Genomic DNA, 27,322 nt, shown 5'->3' on the forward strand with positions numbered 1-27,322 from the left:
CTTGGCCTCGATCTTTCCCGGAAACGTCTGGGGGCGAAAAGTGCTGTGCCGCACCAGCAAATCACCTCAGGATCCGCTAGCCAGGCAACGGGCGCCTAATAGCAGGCAAACATCGGCATCTCGGTAGATCAAACGCGTTCCGCTGGGTCGGTACAGGGAGAAGGAGATACTGCAGCCTCTACGCTTCTAAGGGCTATCAAGACCAGGGCCGTGCACTGCCTTGCTGTGCCGCATCGACGAATTGATGGAGAGCATCTGGCAGGCTTCCCGTGGCGGCGCTTATGGATGGAGTGCAGCTGAACGAGATCAAAGCGCAATTCCAACGGAAACTGTGTAGCCCGACAATGCAATGGATAAAAGCTGATGGCACTGAATGCGCGAGGTGTGGTGTTGAGATGCAGAGGCGTCGTCGGAGGTCCGGGGAAGGCGTGCGCCGCGTGCGGGATGACGTGGGTCGTTGGTTTGGCGCGTCAAGCGAACTTCGGGTGGCTGAGCCGCTGCAGCTCCCCTCCACCACATCCCAAACCGCCAGCCATGAGCGAACCGCCCGAGGATTTTTGGCTCTTTGGCTACGGGTAGGCGCCCGGCTCACCGCGTTCCTTCGTCCCACCTGCCTAACCACTTGTAAACCTGCAGAAGCCTGATATGGAAGCCTCCACCACACTATGGTACACACGCACTTCCCCCGCCATGAACGCCCACCACCTCCGCCGCGAATGCTGAGCCACCCGTGAACCTCCCTGCAGACCAGCGCCTCCCAGGCTACATCGAGGGCTATGTCCGACGCTTTTGGCAGGTACGTCCCGCAGCAGCCTGAGCGGATGCTGCGGCGCAGGCGGAGAAGAAAAAGTATAGCAACGCGCGGCAAAACATGTTTCAGAAGCACTACGGACGAGAGCAGAGAGAGATAACGGCCGCATTGCAGGCGAGGTACGCGCCCCCAGCCCCTCCCTTCCATCCTTGCCAACGCAGAACCACCCGGCCTGACCGAACTCCAGCCAAGACCACCGCGGCACCCCCGAAGCGCCAGGTAGGGTCGCGACGCTGATCGACCGCGCCCACTGGGAGACATTGACCGACCACGTACGTTATCCACATACACACACGCGCGCGCGCGCCCCCGCATGCACAAGCACGGCATGGCACAGCACAGCGCGGCAAACATGAAAACATCGAAAGCAAAACAAGAAGAAGAAGCACCTAACCTCGTGACCCTTTCCGCCCCCACTAGCACGACGCCCCCGCCGAGAAGGTCTGGGGCGCAGCATACCACATCCCGGCCTCGCACGCCGCCTCGGTCCGCGACTACCTCGACATCCGCGAGATCAACGGGTACAGCATCCAATACACGCCCTTCCACCCTTCTTCTTCCGCCGCCGCCTCCGCCGCCGCGAACAGCAAACCCATCCGCTGCCTCGTCTACATCGGCCTCCCGGAGAACCCGCAGTTCGTGGGCCCGCAGGACCCGCAGGGGCTGGCTGAGCACATTGTGCGCAGCGTGGGGCCGAGCGGCGAGAACAAGGAGTATTTGTATATGCTCGAGCACGCGCTGCTGGAGCTGAGTGCGGAGAGTCGGGACGAGCATGTTACGGATTTGGCGAGGAGGTGTAGGGAGGTGGAGGAGAAGAAGAAGAAGGGGGATGATGCTGTTGGTGTTGTCTCGTCGACGACGGCGGCTGTTGATGGGCACCCGCTGCATAAGGTGGGGAGTACGGAGGAGCAGGAGGAGGTGGAGAAAGAGATCTAGATGGAGGTCTGGAAGAAGAAATGTAGAGGTGTTGAGTAGTTAGCCTTCATCCTTTTTTTTTGGTCTGCTTGTGTCTGAGGTGAATATTGGTTACGTTCTTATGGGAATGAGCATTGAATTTTGGTAGTATGCAGGGAGAGGAGAGACAATGCGAGGCATTGCTGTCTGAACCCATCAACAGTGTAGCAGTGGGTACTTGGGCATGTAGAGCAGTGAATCCTGTCTCCAGCCCGTATCAGTCAGGCAACGCGCACTATCAAAAGTCTGCCACGTGGACTCTTACCTAAGGATTGAACAAGTTCAACGCATCCAATGGTTTGCACAACGAAACTGCGGATTGGGAGACCAAAACAGGAAAAAAGATATACATTTTCATTCACTACATAGTGTTGCTCCAAAACCGCCCATCGTATCTGTATTTGGACCTACAATTCTCCGTGTTCCGGAGCAGCATTCTCCTCAACGATCTCCTCAACCTCGATCTTGATAGGCTGCTGTTCGGCGTCTACCTTGACTTCCTCCTTGGACTCAATGATGACGCTCTGCGGCAGCTTCTCCTTCTTACCCTCACCCATCTTGATGGCGTCGATCCAGTCTTCGACATTCTTTTGAGAATAGTCGCTGCCCGAGTAGTGCTTCCACCAAGACTTCTTAGAGTTCGTAACGATCAGCTCGAAGTCCTTTTCGTTCAAGCCGAGCTCCTTCCGGAGCTTAGCAGCACCCTCGTTGTTGATAGGAGCGGTGAACACGGGGAACAGGCGGTGGCCTCCCTTGGTATGCTTCTTGATGACTTCAGTCAGGGATGCGAGCGCTAGCTGCGCCTGTTCAGGCAGCGGCTCCTTGGCGTCGGTCCTCGAAGGGAGAAGGGCCAAAATACAGTTGTGTGACTTTGTGGACAGACACTCCTTTTGAAGAAGCTCTTCGGTATCAAGCATGAGGAGTTGTGGACCAGAGTCTGTGACATCAACGGGCTTATCCTCGTCGGACGTGACGGGCTCCTCCTCCTTCTTGGTCTCCTTCTTGGCTTCCTTCTTACCGTTCTTGTCCGCCTTGGGCTTCGCTGGGGCAGGATCAGGGTTCGGTGAAGCGACCTGGGAGAGGAACTCGACCATGGGCTCCTTCTTCAGCTCACCGTCGTAAATGATGGCTTCCTTGTCGCCGCCAGGGAGCAGAACCAAGGCGGGGAACTTGTCAACACCGAGAGTCTCGACGGCCTTCTTCTCCTTGTTGCGGATCTGAGCGACCTGAACGCTTCCCAGGAAGTCAATGGCCAGAGACCGCAGGAGCGCGCTCGTGACGCCCTTCTCGGTGAACAGAATGGCCTTCGCGCCAGCTTTGTCCTCGTTCAGGAAGTCGTCGAACTCTTTGTCGGTCACGCGCTTGACGTGGTTGGGGATCTTCTCCACGACGGCGTCGACGATGGCCTTTGCGCTCCTCGCACCCTTGTAGTCCTCCACCACCGGCTTGCCCGGCTTCTTGCCTGGGCGCACAATCTTGAGGGTGGGGAAGCCGCCGACGCCCATCTCGGCGCAAAGGCGCTTGTTAACGTCGTCGTCGCAGTCAATGGCGGCGACCTTGGCGAGCCCGGCGAGGTTCTTGGCGACCTTCTCGTACGTAGGCTTCAGGTTCTGGCAGTGGCCGCACCAGGGCGCGTAGAATCTAGTTGCTGGGGTTAGAAGCTAGGACCAAGTGGTGTCGCGACTATATCGGCGGCTTACTCGACAATCTGGCGCGTCGTTAGCAACATTCCAGTGACGTCGCCGGGTCGAACTTACAGAAGTGTGGTTTGACTTCGCAATGAGGCTGTTGTAGTCCTTTGCTTCCACCTGCAGGACCGGGGAGTTCTTGGGGTACATGCCAGCGAGGGCGGGCGAGGAGAGGAAGAAGGCAGCCGCAGCGGCGGCCAATGCCTTGTGGGACACCATGGCGGACGGGAAGCTGCAGACGAGGCGCAGGAGTGGAGCGAGAGCGGGATCGTGAGGAGCGAGCAAGAAGCGGCGGCAGCTGAGCAATAATAAAGCTCGGGATTATGCAAACGTGCAAGCTGGCCTCAGTGGCGCTAATCGATTCGCGGGGGTTCGCGAAGGCGCATGTGCGCATCTCCCGCCGCTTCGAGGTGGCCAGAGCTCCAGGCGGTCAGCCGCTCTCAGCACCACAACGTCAGGCACCCGCCTCATCCCACTCCCCACCAGACACCCGCAATCCCCGCCATGACCTCCAATATACCCCAGGGCCTCAAGCCCGCCGACATCACCCGCTTTGCCCAGCGCGCCGTCCAGCTCGAGAAGTTCAAGCCCGTCGTCTCCTACTGGTGTAAGCTCCCCGCCGCGGCGCCGCTCAGCTGCACCCCGCCAAGCTAACCCCGGCCTGCAGGCGAATATTTCATCGTGAACCAGATCATCGCCAAGGGCCTGCACACGGCCGACGAAGAATGCATGCAGTACACCACCACTCTGATGGACAAGCTGGAGCAGACCAAGGCCCAGCATGCCGACAATGACGCCATCCTCGACGACGTTGCCGCCAAGGTCTACATCGAACAGTTTGCCCTCGAGACCTTCCAGAGGGCCGACAACGCCGTGCGCGCGAACAAGGCTTCAGCGTACGCACATAAACCCGCCCCTACCCAATTGTCCGCTGACGTGCCCTCAGTCAGACAGCAGACACCTTCCGCGCCGCCGCCACCTTTCTCGACCTCATGGGCGTCTGGGGTCCCTTGGATCCCGAGCTCGCCGCCAAGTCCAAATTCGCCAAGTACCACGCCCTTCGCATCGCCAAAGCCCTCAAGGCCGGCGAGGACCCGAACCTGTCGAATCCCATCCAAGAGCCCTCCCCCGCCCCCGAAGAGTCCGCCCCCATGCTCGACCCCAACGACCCCGAAGTCCAGCGTATAAACGGCACTGCTTCCTCGTCGGCGCTGCAACCAACCGTTGAGACGGCGCCCCCTTCCTTCGCGCCATCACCCTCCCAAGAGCCCAACGCCCCGCCTTTGCAGCCACCCTTCGCAGGCGACAACGTCTCCCCGCTCGAAGCCGAGGACCCGGACCAGGACCAGGACCCGGCCCGCCAGAACTCGGTCGGCGGCGGCTACTTCCCCGCCGTGCCGACCTTCACCTCCGAGGTCCCCGCCCCGAGCCTACCCACCGCGCCGGAGCAGGCAATGGACGACGCGCCCGCCCCGGCGGCCCCCGACGACGGCCAGTACGGCAATCCGAAAGACTTCTACCAACCACCCCAACCCTCGGCGCCCACGGCGTTTGCACCGCCGCCCCCGCAACAGCAGCAGCAGCAGCAGCAGCAGCCCGTGGCGCCTATCGCGCAGACCAACATACCTCCGCCTACGGCCTGGGGTGCGGATAGCTACAGGACGGACGACGACGCGGTGATGCAGGCGCAGAAGCATGCGAAGTGGGCGATTTCGGCGCTGAATTTCGAGGACGTGCCGACGGCGGTGAAGGAGTTGAGGATTGCGTTGGAGACGCTTGGGGCGCGGTGAGAGGTGAGAAGCATGAGGGACTTGATGCAGGTCGGACGGGGTGCACTTTTTTTTCTTTCTTTTCTTTCCTTTGGATTTGAGCGTGGGTTCTCATTTTGTATGGTGTAGATCCTCTCGTGTGCTGATTTTTTCCGCCCTTCCACCCTTTCCCCCCTTGCTGTAAGATGTGAGATACCCCGAGAGGATTGATTTTTTTTTTTTTGGTTTGTTCGAACAGTATACGTACGTTTTAAGCGGGCGGATGTTTGGAAATAAGAAATATGTAACTTTTCCCATCTTGTGCGGTGCTTGAAGTCTGGCTTGGGGCTTTTTGCGGTGAGAAAGCGGATAGTGTATGGTGGTGAGAGTCACATCATCGTCTTTGCTCCCACTGATGGGGCAATTCGGCGTAACGAGTCTGGGATGGGCGGACGAAACGGTGGAATGCACCATGATGATCCAGAGACGATTGGCGGGCAGGTGTCGAGCATATGCACTACCGCTACTGCTGCCTTTACTGAATGCACGCAAACAACTAATGCGGGATGTCGTAGACTAAGCAAACGGGCGTGCCGGTCGGATATACTTTGTTTAGTAACTGATAGAATGTTTAGGCCCTCCTATACTATGCTAGAATGCACTGCTCTTATGGTCAGGTTGGTTGCGAAAGAGCGGTCTTCGTGCTGGTGATGATGGTGGGCTGCGCTGTGTGGGGCACGTGGTTCTACCTTCCCATGTCTTGTGAAGGTTACACCATTCTCTTGGTGATGGTAAGCCAAGTGCACGGATAAAGCTCTAGGATGCATCCGCATAAAGTTGCTGGGCAAAGGCTCCTACTGTTTACTTCAGTACCGCGTTGGTACCTAGGACTCGGTTTCCAGTCAACTTCACTTCAACAACAGGACGACCCACCTGCAATAACTCTCACCGGGACTTGCTTCCACCTGCGCCGCCGGCCGGCGAAATGTTTCGCCTCTCCCCTTCACTGCTTGACTGGCAACTTAAATACGTCGACTTCTACTCTTTCCACCTCCCACGCACTCAACCTCAGCACCCACTCGCTCGATCGCTCGTTGTCTCACCCGCAAGGATGAACTTTCTCAACGCCATTTCAGCCACCGCGCGCAAGGCGTTTCAAGGCGTCTCTACTGTCGCCAGCACCGTGGTGAAAAAAATCTCGGACGCTTCGGTGAATATCAGGAACAGCTTCAATGCTTTTAGCGCTACAGCTCCCCGCAAGCTGAGGAGGTTTCTTCTCGACGCCCACTGCACACTGCGCTATAAGATTCGCCAGGTTCTCGACTGGATCAAGAAGCATCCATACCTTACTGCCTTGATCGTCCTCGCAATCATCTTGGCTATCGTGGTTCCTCCCGTCGCCCTCCACGCCGCTGGCTTCACCGCCACCGGTGTCGTTGCTGGTAAGTGTGAAGATAGAGACAACAATCTCGCGCGTTCTCACCAATGTTGTGGTTCAGTGAAAGTGAGACTGACCCACGCAACACAGGTTCCGCTGCGGCGGCGATCCAGTCATCCATCGGCGGAGCTGTCGCGGCCGGAAGCCTCTTTGCCATCCTCACGAGCGCTGGAATGGGCGGATACGGCGTTGCCATTCTCGTTGGCTGTTTGCTGGCCTTGTACGCCGGTGTTGCGGTTGGAGGGATTTCCACGTACCGGTCCTTCCACTTCTGAAGCTGGAATGACAAGGTTGGCAAATGTTTTATCACGACAAAGGCCTAGACTCATGAGAACACGAAGGAAAAGCAAATCGGAATCTGGAACACCGAAACTCCAGCAAGCATGAGATAGAGAACTGTCTGCAACTCTCTTTACAAGGCAGACTTTGGTTTACTCCTCTCTTAGCTTTAATGAAGAACCTGCGATTGGAACATTGACATGGGCTTTCGAACTGACTCGCAAACGATGCATTGAAGTGGTGACCTTATTCTCCGTTGAAATTCCACTGTATTACAAAAGGACCGGACCATTGGTAGCCATTTTTCTCAAGTTACGCACCGCCGCGGCCGAATACCTTACTCCGTACATATTAGCCCGAGAGCCTCTGACTCTGAAGTTGTGACTGCCACTAATCCCTCCCAGCACACTCTACATCGCACTCCGATTTCCGGCATTCATCCAGTGTGTTTGTCTTACTATTTACTCGCTTAAACAACTACTCCTTTTGGCGACTACCGACGTACATTAATCAAATATTTTTCTTTCACTTTACATCATCGCCTTGTCACCAACACCCAGATTTGCACTTTGGTCACAGTTGCCAACGCAAATTGAGGCAGAGCACCACCGAGGCCTCCAACGGCATCAGAGAACTCTCAAGAAGGGTTTCAATCCAACGAGTCAGCCACTCCAGAGACTTTGACCGCCCTCGAGACCAACCAAAACACCTTCATCAGCCTGGAGGCTTGCATCATCAAGGATTGCATCCACTCCCTTTGCTTCCCTCTTGCGCATCAGAGACTATCCCGCCGTCGAAAGCCAAAGCGTACAAGACAGCTGCCACCACGGTCAACATGCGCCCGTTCATCGCCCTTCTGGCCGACGCGGCCAGCGCTCCTCCCACCCGTCCAGCTGTAGGTGAGTGAGGCGAATAGAAAATTTTTCTCTCTTTTTTTTTTCTTTTTGCAGTTGCACCATGAGCCTGCGAAGAGGAAATATTTGACTGAATCCACACAACAGGCTTCAAGATTGCCGCAGCTGTTGCAGTCGCTATTGTAATGGTGCGCGTGGGAATCTTAAAGCGAGCAGATGACGATGACGAAGCAGCGGATGTATTGGTCCCGGCTTAGGTCACGGATGTTCTGGGTGATGAACGGCTGGTTGTCACTGTCGATTGGGCTCGGTTGATGGGGTCGGTTCCACTCGTCTCAGTCTGAAGGAACTACGATATTAATAGAGGTGCACCCACAGTGCTAGACGAGAAATTCAACGCCTGATGGGCTGTCACGGGTTTGAAGTAGTGATAGGATTTCAGATTTCCTCAAAGAGCGGTCCGGCTGTGATGACTCTACATTGAGAGCCCCGTAAAGGTAAGTGAGATGCTTGATCTTGTTGATATGCAAGAGCTACCAGAACACTTCACTACCAATCGCGACTACAGTGCACGTTGCGTGTTTTGACGGACGATATTACAACAGACCACTCAAGACTATCTAGGAACCCTCAGCCGCGGGCTTCTCCTCGTGTTACGTCAATATCCGACGCAAGTTTAATCCAACCGTGTTGTCCTCATACGCCCAACCTCTATGTGCTAACTGGAAGGCTTACAGGCGGGACTCTGAGCTCTATGTAGTTCATGACAACACTCGCAGCATGGATAGATATAGTATCACGTGAATGTTTGAGCAATAATTTCAATAGCAGAGTTCATGTATATCCACCACCACCACCAAATCCTTCACAAAGGGCTATATGGACCACCTTGGGATATCATGCGCATACGGAAAGCCAAACGAATAGCAACGGGAAAAGCAAAAACACAAGTAATCAATCATTACATCATACGCAGTTTTGTTTTCGTCCGGGTTCATGAGAGTGAGAGTAAAGGTCAAGAGAAGATCACCAATTGGTGTCCCTTCCCTCGGATTGGCCCCCATTGTCGGTCGCACCGTAAGTCGCCGCTCTGGCCTTGGAACGGCCGGTGATGTCTTGCCACGTAGCGTTGAAGCGGCTACCAGTGCTGGACAGCAGTCCTTCCTCTTCCTCTTCCTCGAGATCGGCATCAAGCTGAGCTTCGTCGAGTCTCGGAGTACGGAACAACATGGTGATGAAGACGATCAGGTAGACCGCTAGAGGCTGTTAGCTCGATCATTCAAAGGAACAGGAAAGATATTTTCCAAGTAGAACTTACCAAGGAAAGCAAATTGGGCCCAGAAGTCGACCACGCCAAAGAATGGGAAGTTTACCGTCACGCGGTTGATGAAAGTAGTGGCCACGCTAGGAGTACAGACATCCTTCGCCACAGGGTTCTCCGCGAGCTCAGTGCATGGCTTGATGGCACTCTTGTGTTGCGAGCAATCCGGCTGCTCGCCTGGGTGCTGGGCAGGACGGTCGCAATAGGTCTGAGGGCCAAAAGTGGCATATTGCGGCGCAATCATCATAGCAACGGAATAGTTGATGGCCAGAACCATCAGCGTCAGGAGGACAGTCGCCAGGAGAAGAGCTTGGGGGCTAGTGTGGCCCTTTCTGATGCGGAAGATAGTGATCCAAAGGAAGCGGATGCCCACGGTGGCGATTCCAACGACCGATGCGGAGAACAAGAACAAAATAAGTAGCAGGAAGATTATGTAGTCGATGGGGAAAACCTTCGATGACTGGACGAAGATCCAGTTGACGGGCTGGAAAATGTTGATGTGACCAAGCACGTACCCACATCCGGCTTTGCAGATGGAGTTCTTGGCTTTGTCGATGCCAGTGATGAGCATGGAGACGAAGACCAACAGGGCGAGGATCATGAGGAGGAGCCCGCCGAGAAGCTTGATGGGTCTGAAGATGGCCTCAATCTTGATCCAGGTCTTCATCAGCCAACCTTGCTCCTGGCCGCTGGCCTCAGCCGCGAGACGCTCCCGCCTGACGAGAGTGCGCTCCTCGCGCACAAGAGACTCAAGCTCGCGGCGATCGCGAGCATCCAAACCCTCATCGCGGCCCTCGTTGCGACGCTCGAGCTGTCTCTGACGCTCACGGTTTGATTCGAGCTGCGAAGCGGTGTTTTCGGCCAATGTCGGAGCGGAGATGGATGGAGCAGACTTGATCATGACTGCAGGCAGTAGCGCAAGGCCGGCGGCCGTGTAGAGAACGTATACAACGGTACCAATGGTGATCAAAAGACCCAATGCGAAGGTGAGGGCTCGCTCGCCATCTGATGCAGCGTTATTAGTCTGCTAGTGAGGATTGACCGGCAAGGACGACTTACGATTCTCAGCCAAAAGATGCTTGAAATAGTCCAAGTCTAGGTGTGAGTGCTTGGTGCTCTTCGCCACGGGCACGAAGAAGCCAACCAGGAACAAGATTACGACCAACACAATCAAGGCGATGGTGTACTTGAGGGCGCCCCAAAGGCGGCCGCCAATGGTTTGCGTGCCATCCGCTTCGGCACCCTCGTCGTACTCCTCGTAGAAGAAGTAGGTGAAAGGGACGATCAGAAGACACAGCAAAGCGTCCAGCGAGTACAGAGTATAGTACACGATCTTCAGGGTGTAAACAATGTCGTCAACCTTGTCGGGCGTAGCCCAGTCCTTGCGACGGCCTTCCTTGGAAACGTTGGTGGACGAGGTGAGGGCAATGTCGACGGGCATGAGCAGGATGGTGGCCCAGAGGGCGCTCACGGTGAAGATGCATACGGTGGTCACGGAGGCGGCGCGGTCGCGAGGGGTCTGGTAGATGTAGACGAAGACGGCGGCGATGGCCAGTAGGATGACGATGGCGACGGCGTACGCGACCCAGATCAAGCTCGTCTGGATGAGCGCCATTGCAGCGGAATTGCGTCTGCAGGCGACGCGGGAAGCTGGCGAGGGAGGAGCAGTTGGAAACTGGGGGAGAGCGAAGCAGAAGTGTTGCGCGTGATGGGCTGAGCAGGCCGACGGAATGTGGGCAGCGGAGGGAAGCTTGCTGAGCTTGCTGAGCTGCTCACGATGACGTGGGGACGTGCGCCAAAGCCACAGCCACAGCAGCAGCGATCGCGTTGCTCCTGCAGCCACAGCGATGAATGCTTGGCGCGTCGGCATTCCGCTCGCGACCACCATCACCGCGCCCACCGCGCCCACGACTGACCGCGTACATTGCCTGCCGCACCATGCTCGCGCCCGTCCTGCGCCCCATCCACCGACACCATGCAGGTCTACACTGAGCTCACTCCGCCCACCGCCGTCTCCAATGCCGTCAGCCTGGCCTTCCTGGGCCCCAAGGCCCACAACCTCGTCGTTGCGAAGACGTCGCTGCTTCAGATCTTTGAATTGAAGTCCATCGTCACCGAGGTCAGCCAGGCTGCCAAAGACGGTCCCGCTACAGCTGTCGCCGCAGACGACCCCTCCGAGCCCGCCGACCTGTTTGTCCAGCGGACCGAACACACCTCCAAGCTCGTCCTCGTCGCCGAGTATCCGCTGCAAGGCACCGTCCTCTCGCTGGCTCGCATCAAGGGCCTCGACACAAAATCTGGCGCAGACGCTCTTCTCATCGCTTTCCGAGATGCGAAGATGAGCTTGGTCGAGTGGGACCCCATCAACCACACACTGTCGACCATCTCCATCCATTATTATGAAGGTGAAGAGCTGCAGGGAGCTCCGTGGGATGCCGAGCTGGGACAATATCACAACTTCTTGGTTGCCGACCCGAGCAGCAGATGCGCCGCTCTCAAGTTTGGCGCAAGGCACTTGGCCATTTTGCCTTTCCGGCAGCTGGGCGACGACCTAGCCGAGGGTGACGATTACGACCCGGATCTGGATGAGCCCATGGATGCCCCTGCCGCCAGAGAGAAGGCCACCAATGGCGATGTGCCTCAGACTCCGTACAAAGCTTCCTTTGCACTGTCATTGCCGCAGATCGATCCTACACTGACGCATCCCGTCCACCTCGACTTCCTCCACGAGTATCGTGAGCCTACATTCGGTATCATTTCAGCAAACAAGGCCGCCGCTGCCTCGCTGCTCTATGAGCGCCGGGATGTTCTGACCTACACGGTCTTCACACTGGATCTTGAAGAGAAGGCATCCACGGCCCTTCTATCAGTTCCAGGAATTCCGTACGATACCTGCAAGGTCCTCCCGTTGCCTCTACCTGTTGGTGGCGCACTCCTCCTCGGCGTAAACCAGTTTATCCATGTCGACCAAGCTGGGAAGACCAACGCGGTTGCTGTCAATGAATTTGCCAAGCAATGCTCCTCGTTTCCCATGACCGACCAGTCTGACCTTGCAATGCGGCTGGAAGGCGCTAGCGTAGACCTCTTGTCTTCCGAAACCGGCGACTTGCTCGTGGTCCTTCGAGATGGCAGCTTGGCTATCATCAGCTTCAAGCTCGATGGACGGTCAGTTTCTGGTATATCCATTCGAAGAGTGACGGAAGACAAGGGAGGCTTGGTTGTGATTACAGCAGCTTCTTGCACGACGAGTTTAGGCCGCAATAGGATGTTCATTGGCAGCGAGGATGGAGACTCCGTCGTTCTGGGTTGGACAAAGAAGACGACACAGCTGTCCAAGAAACGAACGCATGCCGAGATGCTTGCTGATGATGCCGATTTATCGTTCGATGAGGAAGATTTGGAGGATGACGATGATCTGTACGGTGATGGTCCGTCCAGCGCAAAGACTGCTGCGGCGTCAACAGACTCCAGCGATCCTAGCAATTATACATTTAGGATCCATGACAACTTACCAAGTTTAGCACCAATCAAGGATGTGGCTCTAGCTGGCCACAAGGCAACAGACGTCGCAGGTGGGGCCGTGGAGAGGACGACGGACCAACTCGACCTGGTCGCATCGATAGGGCGTGGTAAAGCTGGAGCTCTCGCAATCATGAGACGAGAGATCGACCCTGTCATCATGCGAAAAGGAGAGTTCGCTACTGCTCGAGCTGTCTGGTCAGTCCACGCTAAGAAGCCGGCTCCCAAAGGCATGATAGCTGCCGGCCCACAAGACGCGGAAGCAAAGCTTGCAGCAGATGTGGATTATGATCAGCTCTTGATCATCTCAAGGTCTAATGATGAAGGCGGCGAAGAGTCTGCTATCTTCAACATCGCAGCCACGGGCTTTGAAGAAACCAGTAAAGGCGACTTTGAGCGCGAAGACGCAGCTACCATTAATGTAGGCACCATTGCTGGTGGCACGAGGATAGTCCAGGTATTGAAAGCTGAGATCCGCAGCTATGATTCTGGTAAGTTTGAATTTTCTTTTCTGTTCTCCATGACTGCTAGAGCGCTAGATCCCGATGCCCGTTCGGATGGCATTTTACCGAGTGTTGCCCGCATAGGCAAGACGAAGCTTCAAGCTGTCTTGGCCTACAACGGTTCTGCACGGGGGCAAAGCTGCAGTGTCTTTGCCGACCGAAGCGGCATGCCACTCGCAGCTCCAACTGTGGCTAGAGCATTTGCGTGGAAGCTCAAGAGGACAGATCGGAGAGCAACAGCTTCCACAAATCATGTGCTTTTAGATCAATACAATGTTTCCACCTCACCCTTCTCTCTGCCCTCGAACCTGTGCACAAGCAATGTTTACCCCGGCGTGCATTTTACCCGAGCATGACTAACGTTTCGTCTGTGTAGAACTTGGCCTTGACCAAATCCTTCCAATGGAAGACGAGAACGGCTCGGAACTCAGAATCGTCAGTGCCAGCTTTGCAGACCCTTACATCCTTGTGCTGCGCGACGACTCCAGCGTCATCATCTTGCAAGCGGATGCCAACGGAGAAATGGAAGAGATGGACAGGGGCGATGGCTTGCTGTCCACCAAATGGCTTTCGGGCTGCATTCATCAATCATCGTCGACCGGAGCCCATGCCGTAGCCTATCTTCTTAGTGCAGAAGGCGGTTTGCATGTAAGACGAGCGTTTTCATCTGTCAGAGCGAGGAGCTAACCTTCTGGACAGGTGTACACGATGCCGGATCTGTCGAAGCCGGCCTACGTTGCCGCAAGCCTTGGCTTCCTTCCGCCCATGCTGACAGCGGACTTCACTCCTCGTCGATCGTCTGCAAAGGCAACATTGAGTGAAATTCTTGTGACAGATCTTGGCGACTCGACGTCGAAAAGCCTATACCTCATCGTATGCGTGCCCCTTTGCTCAACTCCAAACACTACTGATTCCATCAGGTCCGCACCTCGTCGAATGATTTGGTGATCTACCAACCATACCACTTCCCTGCCCAGGAGACCGAGCAACCGTTCGTCGTGAACTTGAGATGGCTCAAAGTATCTCAGCCGCGACTTCCAGAATTCAGTGAAGATCCTGGTCTAGAGTCTGAAGAGGTTGCAGATGGCAGGGAGTGTATCCTGACCCCTCTCTCCAACGTTGGCGGGTACAGTGCCGCCTTCATGGCAGGGACCTCGCCAAGCTTCATCCTGAAGGAATCCTCAAGCCTCCCGAAGGTAATCAAGATGAGGACAAAGGCGGTCAAGAATCTGAGCAGCTTCCACACCGCGGAGTGTGATCGTGGATTCACCTTCATTGACACCGATGTACGTGCTCCGAATCTGGCCTTCCTTGTAGTAGTTGCTAATGTGACGTTCTCAACAGGGAAATCTGCGTGTCTGCCAGTTCCCGCACGGATTCCGCTACGGCGACGTTGGTTGGGCGACGAAGAAGGTTCCCTTGGGACAGGATATCCAGGCTATGTGCTACCACCCACCGAAGGATGTTCTCGTTCTTGGTGTGGGTGAGAAAAAACCATTCACGTTGCCTGAGGATGAACACCACCACGAATGGCTTGAAGAGAGTAAGTTTCATGTCCCTCCGTGCCTTGGATTATTTGTTAACATCCCCCTCAGACATCTCATTCAAGCCAATGGTTGAACACGGCATGATCAAAGTTCTTGATGCGCGCACGATGAGCGTGATTGATGCGTAAGTACCAAAACACATTCTCTACATGCTCTCAAACTGACCTTATTTCAGGCACGAACTTGAGGAATTTGAGGTAGTCCTTACCATAAAAGTGCTTAACCTTGAAGTCTCGGAGAACACGCACGAACGGAAGCAGCTCGTGACTGTGGGTACAGGTTTCATACGTGGTGAGGATCTGCCGTCCCGTGGTTGCATATACGTGTTCGAGGTCATCAACGTCGTCCCCGAGCCCGGCCGCCCGGAGACAAACCGCAGGCTGAAGCTAATCGCCAAGGAGGAGGTCAGGGGCTCGGTCACTGCCATCACTGACGTCGGCAGCCAAGGCTTCTTGCTCATGGCCCAAGGTCAGAAATGTATGGTGAGAGGGTTGAAGGAGGACGGCACATTGCTGCCCGTTGCCTTCATGGATATGCAATGCTACGTGACCGTTGCAAGGGAACTGAAGGGATCGGGGATGCTGCTCATGGGCGACGCCGCCAAGGGAGCTTGGTTTGTCGGGTACACGGTAAGACACTCACAGGGCCCCTCTTTGTACTGGATGTTGATATACCGCTTCGCAGGAGGACCCATACAAGATGATCCTCTTTGGCAAGAGCCGCGCCCACATGGAGGTCATGGCGGCCGAGTTCCTGCCGCACGAGAAGCAGCTGTACCTGATGGTGGCCGACGCAGACTGCAACCTGCACGTGCTGCAGTACGACCCGGAGCACCCGAAGTCACTGTCAGGCCAGCGACTTCTCCACAAATCGACCTTCCACACCGGTCATTTCACCACCACCATGACCCTGCTCCCCTCCACCCTCTCCCCAACCTCCGCCGCCGCCGCCAACGCCGCCGCCAACCCTTCATCCCCCGACAACGTCGACGGCGCCGCGGCCGCCAACAACAACAACGCCGCCGCCGACGACGACGACGACTACGACCCCGCCAACGCCGACCAGATGGACGTCGACCCAACGGCCCTCAACCCCCCTCCGGGCTCCACGCACCACCACGTCCTCGTCACCTCGCTCGCCGGCTCCCTCGCCCTCCTCACCCCCGTCTCCGAGCACCAGTACCGCCGGCTCGGCGCGCTGCAGACGTTCCTCCTCGGCGCCCTCGAGCACCCCGCCGGCCTCAACCCGCGCGCCCACCGCGCCGCCGACTACTACCAGAACCAGAGCGGCCCGGGCGGCGGCGGCGGCGACGCTTTTGGCGGCGGCGGCGGCGTGGGGAGCGGCGGCCGTGGGGTCGTCGTCGATTGGGGGCTGTTGGCGCGGTGGATGGAGCTGGGGAGCCAGCGGAGGGCGGAGGGCGCGGCGAAGCTCGGCGTCGAGGAGTGGGTCGTTAAGAGCGATTTGGAGGTTGTTGGGGGGGCGGGGCTGGGGTATTTGTAGGGTGATGAGTGGGAGTGGGGGAGTGGGGGAGGGAGAGAGGAGAGGGGAGGGAAGGAGAGTGGAGAGGGAAGGGAGATGGAACACGTGTGATGTGGGGATGGATGATGATGGATGGATGGATGATGGTTGAAGAGGGGTTTTTCTTGTGTTTTTCTTTTAGTCTACACAGGTCGACGGTTTAAAAACAAGAAGAAAAGAAAAGGAAATTGTATGCGATAATTTAAAGTCTAAGACTCATTGGCTCCCACGTTCCTATTACAACATCACGAGACGTGCTGACTGCAGGAAACTCGCGTACGAAGAGCCATACGAAGGCTGCCAGCACCGCGACAGGGATATTGCACCAGAGTAGCCTAGCTGCTGAATTCCCCACGCTTATGTGCCTGCTCCGACATCACCCTCCCTTTTACCTCCACCACGACCTCACGCAGCCACATCCTCTGACACAGTATCTGGAATCTGTTCCAGCTCCCTCGGAATATCCTACAACGACCGGAGTCAGGTTCAGCTGACATTCTCTACTTCATTGCAGCTACAACCAGCTGATTTCAGGCTCAGCCTTGCGTTGCCAAATCACACCGATTGTGTCGGCTCAGTTCGCTTTACAAATTCGAGCACACCGATCTAGGTGTTCAATGGCCCAGATGGTTACTTCGGAGCTTCAGACTGCCATCGCCGAGGTCCTCGATCCAGTCAACTGGGGCGGTGACTCTACAAGCTTTGAGCGCCTCTCGGACGAGGCGATCGAGAAAGTCGAGGAGATTTTGAGGCAACATGGCGACGAAGATTGCAGCACGAGACCGCGTACATACGCATTTCTGTACCTCAGTCACTTGACGCGGTTTCATGCTGCCTTCCGCGGCTACTCCGACGATCACCTCCCGTACACCGACTGGACTCTGCCACCTGGAATGCGGGACAAACAGGTCTGCAAACACTTTCTCAAATTCCAGTACCTGGTAATTTCCGAACAGGCTCAAGAGTCAGGGCCACGGATACGGAAGCATGTGCAATTCGCGAATGTTGGGGACTGCCCCTTGAGATTCATCAGGCATCTCGGGTATGGTGGCTCCGCAGTTGTAGATGCTGTACAGGGCAAGTACAGTGGGATGGTGTATGCGAGAAAATCGTTCTACCACAGAGGCAATGCGGCCAGGATCAACTCATTCAGGCAGGAGCTTGAATTGCTCAAAAACCTTCAGCACCGCCACCTTGTTCGCTATATCGGAAGCTATACAGACCCGAAGTGGATAGCCTTCACCATGATACCCGTCGCAGAGGGGGATCTCTCGTCGTGGCTCCCAACACACCTTGGGGACCCCCGGATACAGGAATTTTTTGGATGTCTTGCTTCTGCAGTGGCATATCTACACACGGAAAAGGTGAGGCACAAGGACATCAAACCACACAATGTCCTCGTTTCCCATAATGGCATCTTCCTTTCGGACTTCGGTACCTCCAATCAGTGGAAAGATTCAGACAAAAGCGCGACCGAGGGTGCAGTCGCGTATGCATTCACCAAAAGATATGCACCTCTGGAAGTCCTGACCAACGAGGTGAGAAAAACTTGGCGCTTTTCCCCAAGATTCAAATTCTGACTCTTCTCAAAAGCGTCGAAGCAGGGCCTCGGACATCTTCAGCCTTGGTTGTATCTTTCTGGAATTGATTTCTGCCTTCTGCGGGCAGTCAGCTGACGACTTGCGCCAATACTTACTCCAAACCTGGACCGGTGTGGATTTGTACGCCGACAACGAGGAGGCTGTCGAAGAATGGGTTGAGCATCTCAAAAGGAAAAATCTCCCAGAAGCCCACCTGAGCATCTTGGACATGACTCATAGCATGATGGACGCTGACAAAAACAAGCGGCCGGGCGCTTTAACGCTAGTCGACTGCATTCTGAATCTGGGACCAGAGTATGCGTGCAGGCAATGCCACCAGGAACCAATCCTACAGTATCTCGAAAGCAAAGGCGTACGTGTGAGCGAACCGCATGCAAGAGGGCCAGCCCTGTGCGAAGCTGCGGTTAAGGGAAACCTCGACATCTTTCAGAACCTTCTCAAGGTGACGGATGATTTGAGCTGTACAATCCGGTTTCAGCGGGAACGTAGGACACCGGTGGACATCGCGGCACTACTGGACCATGACAAAATAGTTCAAAGTTTTCTATCCCACTGCCGGCACAATGACATATGTCCTGACACCACGAATCCGCTTCGGCTTGCCATCAGCTCCCACTCGAACCGCTCAGTAAAGATACTTCTAGCCTTTAGAGCAGACTCTTATGCCGCTCCGCAGGGACTCCAGAGCGACCTATATCACGCAGCCTACCGGGGAAGTTTGGAATTCTTGAAGATGGTGGTCAAGCGGGGTATTGACCTAAGCCACAGAGACAGCGCCTTTGGACAGCCGACGCTGCTACATGGCGCAGTGCAAGGAAGCAACATCGAGACCCTCAACTATCTTTTGGCTCAGGGATTAGACGTCAATGCCAAGACCGACAACGGTACGACCCCGATCCATGAAGCCGCTATGTTAGGAACAGGTGATACTATCGCCCTGTTAGTTAAAGCAGGTGCAGATCCACGCCTTCGCAACCGTGAAGGATACACTGCTGCCGGCTGGGCCACGCAGGTCGGAAACCTGGAAGCTTTGAAGGCCATACTGGAACTCTCAGGCCCTGAAGATCACTACAGCAAAGATGGATGGAGCCCCCTTTACATTGGCGTGCGGGCCAACCACGTCCAAATTGTCGAGATGCTCTTGAAGGAAACTCCGTGGGAAATCAACCACCCGACGCATGGATCAAAGGAAACTCCGTTGCATTACGCTGCTCAATTCAGCTCGGAAGACATGGTCCGGATGTTACTTGCCTTGCCGCAGGCTTCGACCAGGAGTACGAACTCTTCAGGGGCCACGCCATTGCGCGTCGCAATGGATAAAAGACAAGCTCATGATTCTGTCTTGCGCCTGCTCGCCGCTCATGACCCTGGAGCTGTGAGCTTGAAGTAATTGATTGACAAGGCTCGTTTTTCGGATACACCTCTAGTTCCAACCGGGGATTTGGAGTATTTACGGTGCCTGGTAGAACACGGGGCAGACATAGAGCTACCTGTCAAGTCTAACGGCCAAAGGCCGCTCCATCTTGCTGCCTCTTACGGATGCACAAGCGTGGTCCGTTTACTTCTAGACTTTGGAGCCCAAGTACATGCTAGAGACCTAGAAGGGGTTACACCTCTTCACTTTGCGGTCCGGAATGGGAGCAAGGAAGTGATCGAGCTGCTCACGGAAAGAGGTACTGCGATGGAGGTCACCGACTCGCAAGGATGCACTCCACTTGACTGGGCCATGGTAGAATAGGTTGTGGGCACATTGCGGTTCAAGTCTTCATGGTGGCCTCCGAGCTTGGCGACGTCGAAGTCGTACAGACCCTTTCGGACGCAGACGCCGGTATTAGTATGAGGAAATCCATTTCTGGATGATAGCGCAGGGTAATACTGATGTCGTCAAAGCATTTGAGAGATTGAAAAGCGACCGGAATCCCACGACTCTCACCTCTCATCGACGATCCAGACCTGGGCTGAGACTTGAATCCAAGACTTCCCGCCTCTCTTCCAGAACTGTGCCGCACAGTGAAGTAGTTGGTGAGGGTCTGGATTTCCTTGCCAACCATTATACATCTTGCATCTGGCGCTTGGAGTACTGGGCGGGTCTTTTCTCCTTGATGAAAGTCCTTTTTTCCTAATGGATAGATCTCAATTTGTATCGCCAAAATGTAATGACAAGCACACTTGATCAAGACGATCGCGCACATATACGTGTAGACTTCGAGGAAGCCGGAGTGAAAGAAAAACACTCAACCACCATCCTCAATATGATCATCTTCCGAACATCTAACGCCCTTCGGCTTCCGACGCGCATCAAACCCACATACAGGCACTCCGTCCTTTCTTCCTTCCCTCCCTCCCCAGTTCATCGTTCCCCACGTATGTTCGGTTCCGGAAACGCTAATAACCACGACCCGGACCAGCATGTCGGTCGTACCGTACCCCAGCCACACGCCCTCGGCCGACCGAAAAGGGTAAAAGTACAGCACCCCCCCGAAGCCGAAGCTCGGACCTCCCGCTCCGACCCGACCATGCTTACATGTCTTGGCTCGGCAACTCCCCCCATGATGCACCTACCTAGGTACGTATGCCGCCGCATCAAAGGCGAAAACGTTGCTGCCTGGTAGACGAGCAATTACTCATCGAGCATATGACTGCAAAGAGAAATGGTTGGGAAAAAAAAATGGCGCCATTTTCTTACATGTCAAGGATGTGAGTCCGCTTGGGTAGTGGGGTCGCAATTGAAGGGCAACGCGTCCCGGTGGGGGCTGAGCTTTCCGGGGGAGGTGGGTTTTGCGAACCAATATCACGGTGAACGATTATTTTTCCGTGGTCACTGAAAGGGAAGAATCATTGTTCGCAGTAAGCTCAAGCGCCTGCTGATGCGTTGTTGCGTTAGATTGCGCTATTGGAGTATATATAATGTCTTCCTCCTGCGGCCAAGCCTCCAAGGGCGGCGATGCCTGTCCAAGGCACCCATCTATTCGTCTACCAAAGCTGGTAGATCTCATCCATAAAAGTCGTGCTTTTTCTAGCAAAGGGGAATTAAACGAGGAAATGAGAAAGCGTGAAGTTTTGACCATTTACAACGTCTCGATGACGATGGCAGAGGCACCGCCACCGCCGTTGCAGATGCCGGCAGCACCGATCTTGCCGCCCTTCTGGCGGAGAACGCCGATCAGGGTGGCGACGATACGGGCGCCAGAGCAGCCGAGCGGGTGACCAAGGGCGACGGCACCGCCGTGGAGGTTGACCTTCTCCTCGGGGATGCCGCACAGCTTCATGTTGGCGAGAGCGACGACGGAGAAGGCTTCGTTGATCTCGAAAGCATCGACCGCGCTGATCTCGAGGCCGGCGTGCTTGAGAGCCTTGGGCATGGCGAGGGAAGGAGCAGTGGTGAACTCCGAGGGAGCGTGAGCGGCGTCGCCCCAGCCCCTGATCTTAGCAATCGGCTTCAGACCGAACTTCTTGACCGCCTCCTCCGAGGCGAGGACGACGGCGGCAGCGCCGTCGGACAGCGGAGAGGCGTTGGCAGCGGTAACGGTACCAGTGCCGGGGATGAAGACAGGCTTCAGGGACTTGGTCTTGGACTCGTTGAAGTTCTTGGGCTCGTCGTCCTGGTCGACAAGGACGTTGGGCTTGCCCCTGCCGCCGCTGACCTCAATGGGGGCAATCTCGTCCTTGAACCAGCCGTTGGCCTGGGCGGCCTGGGCCTTCTTGTACGAGCGGATGCAGTAGTCATCCTGGTCCTCGCGGGAGAAGCCGTGCTTGGAAGCGCACTGCTCGGCCTGGACACCCATGTGCTCCGTCTTGTAGACATCGGTAAGACCGTCCTTCAGCACGCCGTCGACGAGCTTCTGGTCGCCGAACTTGGCGCCGGTGCGCAGGTTGGGGAGGTAGTGAGGGACGTTGGACATGGATTCGGTACCACCAGCGACAACGATTTCGGCGTTGTTGGTCATGATGGTCTGGGCGCCGAGGATGATGGCCTTCAGGGCCGAGGCGCACACCTTGTTGACCGTGGTAGCGACCGTGGCCTCGGGGAGGCCGGCGCCGAGGGCACACTGGCGGGCAGGGTTCTGTCCCAGGCTGGCAGCCGTCAGCGCACATTGCTAGAGGGAGGCGCTCGCTCGGCGGCTTACCCGGCAGAGAGCACGTTGCCAAAGAAGACCTCCTGGACGTCCTCGGGCTTGACGCCGGCGCGCTCAATCGAAGCTGTCCAACGCGTGAGCCGAGGGCAGCAATTGGCGCGAGAAACACAGAGACATACCCTTGATGGCGTGGGAGCCCAGAGCAATCGCAGACTGGGTGCCCAGAGAACTGGTCGAGGTTAGCGGCAGGAGGGCAGCAGTTGGCGGGGCCGTCAACATACCCTTGGAACATGCCCAGCGGGGTGCGGGCAGAGGAGACGATGTAGACAGGCGGGAGGGAAGACATGGTGACGGCTGGGATTCTTGGAGAGGAATGAGAGTTCAGAGGAAGCGCGGGGAGTGAGGGAGAGGAAGCAAGAGGGCTGGCGGTCAGTAAAAATAATGGCACGAGGCTCCCCTCCGGCGCCGGAGCTTGGGCCTGAGCACCAACAATTGGGAGCACAGGCGTCGGAGCGGACCCCTCGCCCCCATCCGCATCTGGCGCCCCGAGCGCCACCTGCACCCGCACGCACCGCCACACGCATCGCGCCAAGACTGCGCCCGAAAGTCGACCAGCTCGCGAAAGTCTTCCGCCACGAGAAAGCTCCCAGCACCCGCCACCTCCACCCCGCGTGCTGAGCTCCCTGTCGCCCACCATGGATGATCTTTACGACGAGTACGCGACCGCGCCCCCGCGCCTCTTTCCGGTCCACTGCTGACAATGCCGCAGGTTTGGAAACTTCATCGGCGAGGCCGAGTCTGACGAGGAATCCGACCATGGCGCGGCGGCGGCGGACGCCTACGTCTACGACGATGAGCCCGAAGACGACGAGCCCGCCAATGACCAGCAGCTCATGGAGGTCGACGACGAGGGCCCGTCCAATGCCGTCATCCTGCACGAAGACAAGCAGTACTATCCGACCGCCCAGCAGGTCTACGGCGCCGATGTCGAGACGCTGGTGCAGGAAGAGGATGCCCAGCCCTTGACCCAGCCCATCATCGAGCCCGTCGTGCAGAGGAAGTTCAACATCGAGGAAGCCCATCTCCCGCCCGTGCGCTTCGCCCGCGACTTCATGACCGATCTCATGAACTACCCGGACCAAGTACGGAACGTAGCTCTGGCTGGGCACCTTCACCACGGAAAGACCGCCTTCATGGACACATTGGTGATGGAGACGCACGATATCCAGGAGAGGCTGGACAAGAGGCTGGGCCGCAGACGTGACGAGCAGCTGCGTTACACCGACACGCACTTGCTGGAGCGCGAACGCGGTGTCTCGATCAAGGCCGGCCCCATGAGCTTGGTCCTGCAGAGCTCCAAGGGCAAGTCGCATCTGGTCAATGTCTTGGATACTCCCGGTCACGTCAACTTTGTGGATGAGGTTGCCGCATCGCTGAGACTGGCAGACGGCGTGGTGCTGGTTGTCGACGTCGTCGAGGGCGTGCAGGTGAACACGGAGCAAATAATCAAGCACGCCGTTCTCGAGGGCATCGCCCTTACGCTGGTTATCAACAAGATGGACCGCTTGATTCTGGAGTTGAAGCTGCCTCCGGCAGATGCCTACTTCAAGCTCAAGCACGTCGTGGAAGAGGTCAACACCGTCATCGAAAACACCATTCCTGGACAGGGCGCAAAGTACCGGTTGAGCCCCGAAAGGGGTAACGTGGCCTTCGCCTGCAGCACCATGGGGTGGTGCTTTACCCTGGGATCCTTTACGAAGATGTACGCCGACAGCTACCCCGGCTCCGGCATCATTGCAGACGACTTTGCCAAGCGCCTGTGGGGCGACATTTTCTTTAACCCAAGGAGCCGGAAATTCACCAGGAAGGCTGTGGAAGAGGGCGCAAAGAGATCCTTCGTCCACTGGGTGTTGGAGCCTATTTACAAGCTTTACTCCCATACCCTCAGCGAGAGCCCCGAGGACCTGAAGGAGACGCTGGCTTCGCTCGGAATTACGCTGAAGCCCTCCCAGTACAAGACTGATGCGAAGCAGCTCCTCAAGCTCGCCTGTGAGCAGTTTTTTGGCCCGGCCACCGGTTTTGTGGATATGATTGTTCAGCATGTTCCGTCGCCCATCGAGGGAGCAACCCGGTATCTGGAGCGTTACTACACTGGCCCTACGGATACACGGACAGCGGAAGCCATGAAGAAATGCGACCAGGATGGACCCCTCGTCGTTCATGTCACGAAGCTTTTCAACACCACCGACGCCAGAAGCTTCAATTCCTTTGGACGTGTTCTCAGTGGTATTGCGAAGCCGGGCGACCAGGTTCGCGTGCTTGGTGAAGGGTATACCATTGAAGACGAAGAAGACATGGTGACGGCAACCATCAGCGATGCTTGGATTGCGGAGTCGAGATATAATGCCCCCGTCAGCGGTGTGCCTGCAGGAAACTGGGTGTTGCTTGGTGGCGTGGACAACTCGATCGTGAAAACGGCCACGATTGTCCCCCCCAAGCTCCCAGAAGACGAGGATGCATACATCTTCCGCCCCGTCAAGCACTTCTTCGAATCTGTCCTGAAGGTGGCTGTGGAGCCCATCAATCCCTCGGAACTCCCGAAGATGCTCGAAGGATTACGGAAGATCAACAAGAGCTACCCGTTGATCACTACGAAGGTGGAGGAATCCGGCGAACACGTCATCCTCGGCACTGGAGAGCTCTACATGGACTGTGTTCTCCACGACCTTCGTCGGCTGTACGCGGAAATGGAGATCAAGGTCTCGGACCCCGTGACTCGTTTCTGCGAGACTGTTGTGGAGACTTCGGCCATCAAGTGCTACGCCCTCACGCCTAACAAGAAGAACAAGCTTACCATGGTCGCGGAACCTCTGGACCCCGGCATCGCCGAGGACATCGAGGCCGGGAAGGTCAACATCAAGGACCCGGTGCGCGTTGTCGGCAAGTTCTTCGAGGAGAACTACGGCTACGACCTGCTCGCCTCGCGCAACATCTGGGCATTCGGACCAGAGGACCAAGGGCCCAACATCCTCCAGAACGACACTCTCCCTTCAGAGGTGGACCAAAAAGTGTTGAGGAGCGTGCGCGACACCATCCGCCAGGGCTTCAGCTGGGCGACCCGCGAAGGTCCGCTCTGCGAAGAGCCCATCCGCAACACCAAATTCCGCCTCACGGACGTCAATCTAGACTCCCAACCCATCTTCCGCGGCGGCGGGCAGATCATCCCGACGGCGAGACGGGCATGCTACTCGAGTTTCCTGATGGCGAGCCCGAGGCTGATGGAGCCCGTCTACTCCTGCTCCATGATCGGACCCGCCGACGCCGTCAGCAGCCTGTACACGGTGCTCGCGCGGAGAAGAGGCCACGTCCTCCAGGACGGTCCCATCGCCGGCACGCCGCTGTACTCGGTCAAGGGCCTGCTGCCCGTCATCGACTCGTTCGGTTTCGAGACCGACCTCAGAGTAAGTCTTTCTTCACCACCACCACTGATCCGCAATCCATCAATGTTTTGCGAAAACCAACCCAAAACTGACGATGCTTTTCTCATCCAGATCCACACCCAAGGCCAAGCCACGGTCGCGCTCGTCTTCGACCGCTGGTCCATCGTGCCGGGCGACCCGCTCGACAAGGACATCCGGCCGCGCCCGCTCGAGCCGGCGTCGGCGCAGGCGACGGCGCGCGACTTCGTGCTCAAGACGCGCCGCCGCAAGGGCCTGTCCGAGGACGTGACCATCTCCAAGTTCCTCGAGCCGGAGCTGTTCCGCAACCTCAAGGAGAGCGGCATCTTGGACGGCTAGACGATGATGAGCTGATCTGATGATGATGAGCTGAGCCGAGCCCAGCCGAGCGAGGGCGTGAGGCAGGATCTTTTTTTTTGGGGGGGAGGGAGGGGGGGGGGTTTTTTTTTACGTCATGAGGTTCGTTTCCCCCATCGAACGTGAAACGTTGCGGTGAAGACGTACTCCTACGTGGTGGAGAGCGAGCGAATTGGCGGGCACAACGAGAAGAAGGAGGGAGGAACCGTTGGGCGCAGCAGCGAGTAAGTGGCTGCGTAGTAGTAGCTGCTGCTGCTGCGACGGCGGCGGCGGCGGCGGGGCGCGGCGGCTACCGGTGAAAACGAAACGTGATGTGGGGAAGCGGTAAGAGAGGAACGCGGCATTGTGTCATTGGAGGGTCCAGTAATGATGGCCGTTCCGTTTTTCGACGTTTCCCGCCCCGAGAGAAAAAAGAGAGAAAAGTTGGTTGCGGGTTGGGCGTTTTCGCGGCGCATGGGAAGGGCGGTGGACGCGTAGACACACACACTCACCGGATGCAATTTTTATTTCATTTTTGTTGTTGCTCGGCGCCCGGGAAGAAGAAAAAACACTTCTTTCAGCGGGGTGGGAGAAGGATGGGAGAGAGAGACGGACGGCCCGAAAGTCGTCGAGCATGTGGCCAAATACACACATACCTAGTAGGGAACGGACCGGTCAATCACACCACCCGTCGGGTGCCAAGCGTGCAAGCAAGCCTAGTAGGATAGTGCAGCACTAAATCTTTGCAACAGATGCGCGTGGGGGTGTCAAGATGATCATTTTCCTGCCATGCAATTATAGCGAATAGTCTTCTTCTGACCGAGAGGGAAGGGTTGGTGGTGAGTTGGTCTTTTTTTTTTTGGCCACTGCATGTGCGCTGGTGGTAACGAAAGAGTAGTCTGGGGTAATGAGTGCTGTATCACTGCCGGCTCCTGCCGCTGCCATTTTCCGTTGTACGTACATATGTATGTACATACATGTAAAATTCGACACAGATAGATTGGGTTTGCACAGATAAGCTTGCAGCTTTCCCCCCTGCCCAATCATGCAGGATGACGCTATCCTTGCTCACTTCAATTTGCGCATATCCATCTGTTTGCAGTGGGAAAAGGATACGGGATTTGTCTTCTTCTTTTTCCGTTTTTCCTTTTTGTCTTTCGTTTTCACTCCCCGCACGTCGCGAGCGATTGGCTCACGCAGATTGATATCGGCGGGGAGGCCGGCCGTATGTACCTAGGTTGGTGCATTAGCTTCGCATGTGTTGTATTCCCATCCACATGCATACATCTGTAATGACGGGAAGAGGGGTGCACGCATATGCACAAGCAATGCGGAGTGAAGTTGAAAGTGAGACCCGGGGCACGAAGATGGATGGCCGGGGAAGCTGTGGAAATGAATGGGGGGGTTTTCAAGCCATCAACGCGGCTGCTGTCGCCTGGTGACGGTCGCCATTGGCGGGCCTCTGGCTATCATATGAATTTCCGGCTTTGGCTCAAGCATTGCCGAGTGCTGGTGGTGGTGTAGCAACGTGTGCAAGGGCTAAGAGAGGGAGAACTCATTGCTCCCGGCCACTGCTGCGAAAGGACTTCCCTCTGTCCTCTTCAGGCCCCAGTACGAGCTGCTACTGACAATACACACCCTAACGGCATAGTTACACACGTACTTTTTTTT

At 56.4% G+C, this 27,322-nt stretch overlaps 9 protein-coding genes across 9 annotated transcripts; 6 read left to right on the forward strand and 3 right to left on the reverse strand.

The window, feature by feature from the left end:
• Positions 1–871: 871 nt before the first annotated feature.
• Positions 872–1,747, forward strand: BKCO1_8000010 (uncharacterized protein; the record flags this gene model as incomplete). Its single annotated transcript, XM_020279145.1, has 3 exons — positions 872–930; positions 999–1,083; positions 1,232–1,747. The coding sequence occupies 3 exons, from the start codon at positions 872–874 to the stop codon at positions 1,745–1,747; spliced, it is 660 nt and encodes a 219-aa protein (XP_020125712.1).
• Positions 1,748–2,172: 425 nt separating this feature from the next.
• Positions 2,173–3,672, reverse strand: BKCO1_8000011 (disulfide isomerase; the record flags this gene model as incomplete). Its single annotated transcript, XM_020279146.1, has 3 exons — positions 2,173–3,406; positions 3,466–3,473; positions 3,523–3,672. 3 exons carry the CDS (start codon positions 3,670–3,672, stop codon positions 2,173–2,175), a joined length of 1,392 nt encoding a protein of 463 aa, XP_020125713.1.
• A 285-nt stretch (positions 3,673–3,957) lies between these two features.
• BKCO1_8000012 (uncharacterized protein) lies at positions 3,958–5,243 on the forward strand (the record flags this gene model as incomplete). Its single annotated transcript, XM_020279147.1, has 3 exons — positions 3,958–4,060; positions 4,121–4,349; positions 4,400–5,243. 3 exons carry the CDS (start codon positions 3,958–3,960, stop codon positions 5,241–5,243), a joined length of 1,176 nt encoding a protein of 391 aa, XP_020125714.1.
• Positions 5,244–6,186: 943 nt separating this feature from the next.
• BKCO1_8000013 (uncharacterized protein) lies at positions 6,187–6,914 on the forward strand (the record flags this gene model as incomplete). Its single annotated transcript, XM_020279148.1, has 2 exons — positions 6,187–6,643; positions 6,730–6,914. The coding sequence occupies 2 exons, from the start codon at positions 6,187–6,189 to the stop codon at positions 6,912–6,914; spliced, it is 642 nt and encodes a 213-aa protein (XP_020125715.1).
• A 1,884-nt stretch (positions 6,915–8,798) lies between these two features.
• Positions 8,799–10,708, reverse strand: BKCO1_8000014 (lysosomal cobalamin transporter; the record flags this gene model as incomplete). Its single annotated transcript, XM_020279149.1, has 3 exons — positions 8,799–9,028; positions 9,091–10,098; positions 10,153–10,708. The coding sequence occupies 3 exons, from the start codon at positions 10,706–10,708 to the stop codon at positions 8,799–8,801; spliced, it is 1,794 nt and encodes a 597-aa protein (XP_020125716.1).
• Positions 10,709–11,068: 360 nt separating this feature from the next.
• On the forward strand, positions 11,069–16,162 carry BKCO1_8000015 (cleavage and polyadenylation specificity factor subunit; the record flags this gene model as incomplete). Its single annotated transcript, XM_020279150.1, has 8 exons — positions 11,069–13,103; positions 13,492–13,763; positions 13,815–13,988; positions 14,036–14,401; positions 14,460–14,658; positions 14,711–14,786; positions 14,838–15,291; positions 15,347–16,162. 8 exons carry the CDS (start codon positions 11,069–11,071, stop codon positions 16,160–16,162), a joined length of 4,392 nt encoding a protein of 1,463 aa, XP_020125717.1.
• Positions 16,163–16,797: 635 nt separating this feature from the next.
• On the forward strand, positions 16,798–19,171 carry BKCO1_8000016 (ankyrin-1; the record flags this gene model as incomplete). Its single annotated transcript, XM_020279151.1, has 2 exons — positions 16,798–17,718; positions 17,774–19,171. 2 exons carry the CDS (start codon positions 16,798–16,800, stop codon positions 19,169–19,171), a joined length of 2,319 nt encoding a protein of 772 aa, XP_020125710.1.
• A 1,678-nt stretch (positions 19,172–20,849) lies between these two features.
• Positions 20,850–22,203, reverse strand: BKCO1_8000017 (acetyl-acetyltransferase; the record flags this gene model as incomplete). The annotated part of the gene is made up of 4 exons (XM_020279152.1): positions 20,850–21,855; positions 21,909–21,981; positions 22,037–22,086; positions 22,139–22,203. 4 exons carry the CDS (start codon positions 22,201–22,203, stop codon positions 20,850–20,852), a joined length of 1,194 nt encoding a protein of 397 aa, XP_020125718.1.
• Positions 22,204–22,552: 349 nt separating this feature from the next.
• On the forward strand, positions 22,553–25,654 carry BKCO1_8000018 (u5 small nuclear ribonucleoprotein component; the record flags this gene model as incomplete). The annotated part of the gene is made up of 3 exons (XM_020279153.1): positions 22,553–22,572; positions 22,627–25,318; positions 25,409–25,654. 3 exons carry the CDS (start codon positions 22,553–22,555, stop codon positions 25,652–25,654), a joined length of 2,958 nt encoding a protein of 985 aa, XP_020125719.1.
• Between the last annotated feature and the right edge of the window lie 1,668 nt (positions 25,655–27,322).

This window comes from Diplodia corticola (assembly GCF_001883845.1).
Source record: "Diplodia corticola strain CBS 112549 chromosome Unknown scaffold80, whole genome shotgun sequence".
NCBI classification, from domain to species: Eukaryota; Fungi; Ascomycota; class Dothideomycetes; order Botryosphaeriales; family Botryosphaeriaceae; genus Diplodia; species Diplodia corticola.